Genomic DNA, 8,588 nt, shown 5'->3' with positions numbered 1-8,588 from the left:
TCTAGGCTGTGGTAATTGTACAAATTATAAATATGTGACCGAGCGTTGCGTCGCGGATTACAGTCGCATCGCAGTCGCGCCGCAGCCGCACCGTTATTATATATTTACAATATCTATGCAGATTTATAAACTTTTCGTAAACTGTGCAATGTAGGTTCTAGATTCGTTTAAAAATGGCTAATGATGATAATATACAGCTCGCGGTTTCACGCGCGAACAAAATTATGTCTTTGCGTACTGTATTATGCTGGTACTGGTTAATTATTAATGCTGCCAAGTTTTATCACAATCCGTTCATTCGTTTTAGCAAGATGGAATTACAAACATCGTATTGGTCTTTTACGTCAGAGCGGGCAACTGAGCTGGTGGTTCGGTTGGTGGTAAGCGATCACGCTGCCTTTAAATATAGAGGTAGTGCCTCTGCGAATGCGCTGCCCGCTTTTGAGGGGAAAAGTGTAAGGAAAAGATTGACGATAGGAAAGAAAGAATGGACTGGGATGGGAGAAAAGGAATTAGGCCTCCAGCTCCCCCGCTCACCGTACGAAACAGCAGCTTGCTACTATTTCACGTCGGTCTCATGTGGGGGTGCTTCCCCGGTGCGCGTTGGTTCAATGCATGCCGAAGCGTGCTCGACGCCCACATTTAAAGTTTCTACTTTATAAATCATATAAATATCTACTACTGTATAAATGTATTTCACATTACGGCTGTCTAATAGGCATGTCTAATTTAGTTTTCTCATAAAGACTTTTTGAAAAAAAAATGAATCATTACACTGACACTTATCACAAGTGTAAAGTGGGAGAATATTAAAGGTATATTTACTATTTATGTCATTATTAAACAAAATTAGTCCTTGCCCATTCAAGAATATACATATCATCAGATGTTTAAATTAGTAAATTTATAACAATATAATGGCATCTGATTGTATTACACTAAAATAATTACAGTTTTTGTAATTTAAAAGCCAAGCATACAACTATAACATCAGTCAAACAGACAAATATCACGTTCTTTACATAATCATAGTGACTAGTGACTACGCATAATATATAAAAAGAATATTTTAATTAAAACAACACACTGTCTTTATAAGTTTACTTGAAACAGCTCCACGCAAAGCCGAGACATTTAGCCAAATATTACCAAAGCGCTATTGCGTTTTGTTTTTTAGCAGGCGCGAGGTTATTTTAATTTTGCTCCCTACTTTTTATTTGAACTTTTTATTTTAACACTGGCAGTTTATTTTATCAGAGTATTAACTAGTTTCTGTTTTCTACTTTTGCAGCTTTCTGTATCGAAATATCACAGATAATATAATATTCTTTTTGAAAGTATTCTTTGTAAAAAAACATGAATGAAATAAAAAAAAATCCTTAACATTAAAAATACTGATTAGTGTGAGTTGAATTTAAGTACTTATTTATAAGGTATATGAAAAAAATATAAAAGTGTTAAATGGTTAGTTTTCGACACTTAACACTTTCTATGTCCGTCTGCGGTCGAGTCTTTCGACCACGCAAGCGAATACTTGGTCATTCTTGGTCAAAGACAATCTAAAAATCTATTCTATGTTCTTTTTCAAACTATCTCTGTAAAGAATTGCATGATAAAGCGTTAAGCAGAAAGGTATAACTTTTGCTTTTATCATCATCATCATCATCATCATCATCATCATGCAAAACATCTCCAAGTAATCATCTCTTGCAATACGCAACATTAATTTAAATCAGGCAAATAAAAAGCATATACTCAAAACAAATAATTTATTTATTTTTATTCTTAACAGTTTTACTTTTAATTATGCTCTTAGCATCATCATTTAACTGCTGGAAGAATGCCTTTGAGGTCTTCAATGACTTATCATTAGCCTCAACACCCTTGCTTGTATTCCGATGATCAGTTACCTTCATCACTTGACCCCCCTTCTTCTGCTGCAATTTCTTCTTTTTCCTCCTCTCTCTATTCCTATCTGTTTTAGTTCTCTCCTCTTTACTCATTAGGTCTCCCTTCTGTTTCTTCTTAACTTCTTCTGGGGCTAGTAATGCAGCATCACTTGTTGCTACCGGAGCCACTTCTTCCATGGAAATGGCTGGTGTATTACTGACAATTTTAACTTCTGCTTGTGGTGCTCTTGGTGTGTAATGGTAATGGCATAGGGCATCCAGTTTAGCAAATAGCTTACTCATGGAATCTCGGATTTCTTTATGACTTTCTGGCTCTTCTTCTTCAATCTTCTCTCCTGATGCCGCTTGCTTCTGTTTCAAATATTCAGCTTCATATACTTGAGCTAAACTGAGTTTGCTTTTAGCATGATCCAGTACTTCTGTCTTTTTAAATGACAGTTGGTCATCTACTGGTTTCTCTTTTTTAACTACATCATCCCAAGCTTTATCTTTTATCCTCTGTTGAATCAGACCTTCTAGAGTGATTGTAGTTTGTTCTGTGATAATAGGTGCAGGTCGAGTTGTTAGATCAAAGTCTAAAACTTCTTGAAGTAGTGAGTTCTGTGGGCGTTTGGTAGCGTCAACTTCTCCTTTCAATTGCCATGGGGCTTCTGTCAGGTTCTTCTCTTCTAGTTTTGATATCTGTTGCTTCAGTCTCTGCTGTCTCAATTCAAATTCTGATTTCTTTTCATCTTTGTCCAAGTTCATGCTCGGTTTTGCAGTTTCTTTGTCACTATCATCTGATTCACTATCAGATTCACTATCTGGTTGTAAACCAGCAAATCGAACCTTCTTTTTCTTTCCTTTTTCAGACTCCTCTTCACCACTATCTGCTTCAATATCTTCACCTGTTTCGTCCATCGCATCACTGTCATCACCAATATCTTCATCATCATTCACATCCAAATCATTTGTACTCTGATTAATTTCATCATCTACAGCTGTATCATCAGGAATTCCACCATCATTTTCATCATTAAAGAAATCCTTATACATCATATCTGTGCCTCCATTCTCTTCATCATCATCCTCATCATCAAAATCTTCAAATAAATCTATCGATTCTTCATCATCATCTTTCTTTTTCCCTTTTTCTTCCATCTTCTCTTCATTTATTAAAAACTGTTCCATATCCTTCAATTTAAAGAATTGATCGTCCACTATTGACGACTTTTTGCTTGGCTTCTTGTTGTGTTTGAGATTCACACTTTTTATTTCTGGTCTTTTATTATTTGGTTTAACTGTATTGTTAATTTCATTTGATTCAATAGGTTCAGTTGCATTTTTTCTTTGTTTTTTAGGTTTTTCTTTAACTGGTTCACCTATTTGAACTGGGAACGTTAAATCGTTTTTATTGGACAGGCAATTCGCCACATCCCACACCAATTGGTCCCAACACTCCGTGTTTTGTAACTCAATTTGCTGCCAAATTTGTTCTTCATCAAAATCATCAACGATCAATTCCTGCAAGGCACTATTCTTCTTCTTTTTATTTACCGTCTCCTCCTTCTTTGTGTAATCATAAACAGTTTTAATCAAGGTTTTAATATCCTCCTTAATTTCATTCTGAACAACAAGATATTTCACTGGTTTAGCGGTTAAATCGTTAAATTTTTGTATTATCTTGTCCATTTGAACTGGCTCCATTATGTAGAGATGTAGGTTATATATATTTAAAGCTTTTACAACTCAAATTTTAAAATAATTATTACTTTTTTCGCAACAACATACTTTAAAAACACGTGTGTTCGACACTAAGTTGACATTGTCAAAAATAATAGCTCGTGACATACATGTCAATTGCAAGTTGGTATATGAAGTGTCGAACGGCAACAGCCAAAAAAAATAAAATTACAGACTAAAAATAGTGGTTGACTTGTTTAATAAGTCATTAATCTAAATAAATAAAATGCTTAGGTACTACTTTAATTAATATTATTTGTCATACTATTTTACTCTTGAATCTTTGTAAACAAATCTTTATATACTCTGTGGTTAAATTCCTTCGCAATTGCTCGATTGTATTCACAATAATTGCCACTTGTGACTTGTACATTGACATTTTCATTTTCATTTCTCAATTTTGTCTGTGATTTTTGTGGACGTGAATTGTTTGTACTTTGTAATCGTAATTTATAATTCGTGTTGTGTTACTTTAAAGAAAATAATAATGATAAAGTTATGTTCGTAACAAATAACGGTAATTTGTTATAACTTGACCGTGTTAGCGCTTGAGAAGCTGCCCACATATTTTTTGCTGTTATAATCAACAGGTAAATATCTGAGGTAACTGTTTAACATTGTGTTCCCAAACCATGAATTATCCTACGCGTTTTCCACATGAAGTAACATTGAAATTCAATTGTCCCTCTGTAAGTGTCTAGAACGATACTTGTATACTTGTTCATATAACTTCCTTAAGTAGTGTTTTTACTCGCCTTTAAAGTGAAAGGTTCGTTTCGATTCGTTTCCTTCACATGTGTTTCTAGTGCACCCATGTACTCCAATTATAGAATTCATAATATTTGTTGGTAATCTATTTGTCATGTAGTTTATTTTATACTTATATAAATTTTTCATGCATAATATTATTTGTTATTTGTTTAAATAATAATTTCTATGAGACAGAAGTTCAACATTTTATTTCAAAATATAAGTAAATTTTCTTACAAATAAGTAAGGTCAAAACACTTACCATAATATTTACTTTTAAATATAAAAGTATCTGCATGTTATGGTGTAAGAATACTTATTTGATAGCTATCTACAGTCAATATATAAAAAATCTCACAATTATTTCCAATTTTTTTGTAATCATTGTAATGGCCAGAATGAATTACATTTTGCTTATTCGAATCACAATGATTTTACACATGATATTTCAAAAGTAATGTAAATTACTAACTGTGACCTATCTGATGTTTGTTATATCAAATAACAAAGGTTACTGTAGAAACATTAGAGAAAAATATTATATTCTGTTGGAAAATTTCATATCCTCACCAAAATATTGTTGTTAGATTAATATGTGAAGTGTAAATGTTATAAAACAAACAAAATTGTCTACTGGCCTTACTGAACCAAACGTCTACTCTATATATATTGCAGTGCCTGTTGCATAGACACATATTTATTAAATATCAATGCTTATTACAGTCAAAATGGATGCTCAGGATCAGATGGAGATGAAGTATAACACGGGCAATGAGGTTGGAGGCCTGGAACTTTGTATAGTCTGTGGTGACAGAGCGTCTGGAAGACATTATGGTGCTATTAGCTGTGAAGGTAATATTAGCATTGAATTAGCTATTAAGTGTTAGTTAACTTTAATTGTTTATATATATGAAATATGTAATTTCTTTCTACGTAAGAATTCAACAAAATCCCTGGGGGAGAATAATCAGTAGTACCACTCCTAATTCTAAAATGGTACCATCTTCAGATTTGAAAGCTCGAGAGTTGAAAACCCACAGAGTTATAGAGTAACAAAGCCAAAAGAAATACAGGCGGTTTAAGTACATAGTTTGATTTGGTGTAAGTTGAAAACTTAGAAAAAAAAGGTATTTTACTATAATGATATAGAATAACCATCAATATACGGATATACGGAGTCTTATTGAAATAGACAACTTCACTTTTGTTACTTGGCAATGCTGTGGTGTTTCAATGGATTGAGGTGATTCTTTTTGTATTTGTAAGGGAATTGTTGTCATTAAATAACCTTTTTTCTTTGAAGAAAACACTCATTTACCCTTCATAATCTCAAAATGACCAAGTTTCTCATTTGAGATTAATACCCACAAACCGTCCATTTCCAGGCTGCAAAGGTTTCTTCAAGCGGTCGATTCGCAAGAAGCTCGGCTACCAGTGCCGCGGCAGCATGAACTGCGAGGTCACGAAGCACCACAGGAACAGGTGCCAGTACTGCCGGCTGCAGAAGTGCTTGGCGTGCGGCATGAGGAGCGACTGTGAGTATCCAATGGACTCCCAAACTACTCAACCGATTTTAACCAAATGTCTACACCGTGTGCAGTTTGATCCAACTTAAAAGATCGGATAGTTTATATTATTTTTCAATTACAATGATACCCGGGCGGAGCCGGGACGTGCGGCAAGTGTTTCTATAAAATCGACTTCCATGAATGCGCACACGCACCGCACCGGTGAGAGGCACCAAACCGAGCAGTAATTCTTGCTCTGTCTCGCACAGCGGTCCAACACGAGCGCAAGCCGATCGTGGAGAAGGCGAAGGGCGAGCGGGAGGCGCACGAGCGGCAGGCGGCCTACTCCAAGCTGCTGGGGCTGGCCAGCCACGGCCAGGGGCAGGTGAGATGGGGATGGGGATGGAGATTGTTTGCACCTAAAATGCACCCCACATATACACACACATACACATGCACAGTGATTTCTGACGTTGTATTGGACACAATAAATCATGTGTTAACTGTACTGTTTTAATTACCTAAAATTTATTCTTTCTTAATAAAAAAATTGGATTCATTTAGATCATTTTATAAATTGCCATTATTTATGTACTAAAAATGATGATTAGATTTAAAAATGATGATGATGATTAGGATTTGATATTATTTATGTCCTAAAAATGATGATGAGGCATCTATTTATTAATAATAGGAGATTAATACGAAATTTAGATATTTTGTCATTTACCATTATGAGAACATAAAAAAGGCATCAAGGTGAGGTACTCCAAATTGCTCGCTCACATACACTCCAAATTCTGAAGTGGTACCAAATGCCAACGATACCCTATAAAAAAATAATCATGTCAATCGGTTGATAACATTAGCGAGTCAACAACAAGTAAAAGAACAAAAACTTAGAACCTCCTTCCTTTTTGACAATGTCGATTAAAAAGTATGAATCAACTATGCAATCCATAATACCTTATGTGTTATATGTAGATCTGCAATTTTTTTCTAAAAAAAAAAAATATTTGTCCTAGATAACACCTAAAGAAGAAGCAAGCGAAGCGTTTGGGGCGGTGTCGCCAGCACCAGCTCTGAATTTTGCCCTCGCAGCTGCCGTTGCATTTAACAAGGGTAATCCTGGTAAGTCTTTTTGTTTTTTTTTTTACTTTGTGACTTCGTCATTAATATAAAGATTTTCAAAAAAATATATTTTTAAAGTTTTCATAAATACTTTAAAAGGCTAACTGAGGGGCTAAGAAGGTGGGTCAAGTCTTGTTGTAAGTTTAATAAGGAGGCTAGGCCATCAATGAAACGGCTGATTTAACCAATTTACTACAACATATAAATATATTACTACAAGTCACTTGCTCACATCACACTTCGATCGTTGATAAGTGTACAAATTTTAATTAAGTGTGTCTGTTTAATGTGGGTCAAAATCGAGTCTATAGGAATCGGATACAAACATACAAGTGAAGCAAATAAAATAGTGTTAAAAATATTTTTAATGTACGTCTAGCTGTATCGCCGTACCTCGGCGCCGGCGCAGGCGACGTGGAAGGCGCGAGACGCCAGCAACTGATGCTGCAAACGCAGCTGGCCAAGAACCTGTTCAAGATGGGACAGTTTGGTGAGAAGCACTCGCTTACTCTCAGTATTATTCCAAGTTAAAAGATAGCAAGTAAAAGTAGGAATTCGTCTGTGTTGCAATTAACGCTTTGAATTATATATTTAGTTTTAGTTTTCATATTGAATTATTTAAAAGAAGTTAATGTTACGAACAGTCAACATAAGCAACTGCGAATTAAAAAAAAATGCATGTAGAGTTGATATTATCATTTAATCTTTATTCATGTATGTATATACAAGATGGATTTAAAAAAACAACTGTTTCTTGTATTTATTCTTGTATTGTGTTATATTAAATCTTGTATTTATTCAGTTAAAAATATTTGTTTTCCAAAAATAAAAAATCTGAATACATCAAATGATTAAGAAATACACCATATAAAATGTCATCCTCCTGGTCACCTATGGTCTTAACTTATAGATCTTTATCTATGATTCGTACAGGCGCGATCAACGAATATTTGCAATCGGCGTACGGCGCGACGCCGCCGGACGTGCCCGTGGCGTCCTTACACGCCGCCGACACGCAGCAGAGTGAAGGTTTGTGAACATTTTTATCATAAACAAACAAGAAAATTAACATAATTATTGGTTGGTCTACTGAAATAAACGTCAATATATTCTATTATGGAAATATATAGAAATATATTCTAAGTGAAAAAAGAGCACCGGTATTAGTGGAAGAAGCCAATTTCTAAAAGTTCTTCCATAAACATAGAAACTCGCAGAAGTAAATTGTTATTGCCAAGTATTACGATTGTATTACATATTATATACATATAATTGTAATTTCTGAAGTTAGTTAAGTTCATTGTGAACTTGTTTCTTTTTCATACGTCACTGTATTCCGTATTACCGGACAATATGAATAAGATAACAATGCAGCTACCGTTCACAAGCGCATTTGTCCCGCAGCGGAGGAGATGGACATCCTCGGGAGCGCGGAGTGCGTGGAGCTGCCGCTGTCGCTGCCGCGCGGGCCGGCGCCGGCGCCGCTGCGCCTGCACGCCGCCTGCGAGGGCGCCGCGCGCCTGCTCGCCGCCATCGCGCGCTGGGCGCTCGCGCTGCCCGCCCTGCG

General features: G+C 35.5%; 2 protein-coding genes across 2 annotated transcripts in view; one reads left to right on the top strand and one right to left on the bottom strand.

Moving 5' to 3' along the window:
* Positions 1–1,754: 1,754 nt before the first annotated feature.
* LOC119837663 (U3 small nucleolar ribonucleoprotein protein MPP10) lies at positions 1,755–3,721 on the bottom strand. Its single transcript, XM_038363384.1, has one exon. It carries the CDS (start codon positions 3,594–3,596, stop codon positions 1,770–1,772), a length of 1,827 nt encoding a protein of 608 aa, XP_038219312.1. The 5' UTR covers positions 3,597–3,721; the 3' UTR covers positions 1,755–1,769.
* Positions 3,722–3,994: 273 nt separating this feature from the next.
* LOC119837665 (nuclear receptor subfamily 2 group C member 2-like) overlaps positions 3,995–8,588 on the top strand; it is a 7,144-nt gene continuing 2,550 nt past the window's right edge. Inside the window, exons 1-8 of the mRNA XM_038363386.1 lie at positions 3,995–4,222; positions 5,106–5,234; positions 5,768–5,917; positions 6,160–6,275; positions 6,916–7,021; positions 7,401–7,511; positions 7,955–8,050; positions 8,426–8,585. Coding sequence (XP_038219314.1) covers positions 5,111–5,234; positions 5,768–5,917; positions 6,160–6,275; positions 6,916–7,021; positions 7,401–7,511; positions 7,955–8,050; positions 8,426–8,585 — 863 coding nt within the window. The 5' untranslated portion in view covers positions 3,995–4,222; positions 5,106–5,110. The remainder of the gene's footprint in view (positions 4,223–5,105; positions 5,235–5,767; positions 5,918–6,159; positions 6,276–6,915; positions 7,022–7,400; positions 7,512–7,954; positions 8,051–8,425; positions 8,586–8,588) is intronic.

The sequence above is a fragment of the Zerene cesonia genome, chromosome 28 (assembly GCF_012273895.1).
Source record: "Zerene cesonia ecotype Mississippi chromosome 28, Zerene_cesonia_1.1, whole genome shotgun sequence".
Taxonomy (NCBI): domain Eukaryota; kingdom Metazoa; phylum Arthropoda; class Insecta; order Lepidoptera; family Pieridae; genus Zerene; species Zerene cesonia.
Note: the sequence above shows the minus strand (reverse complement) of the source record. Positions and strands in the feature narration are given on the sequence as shown.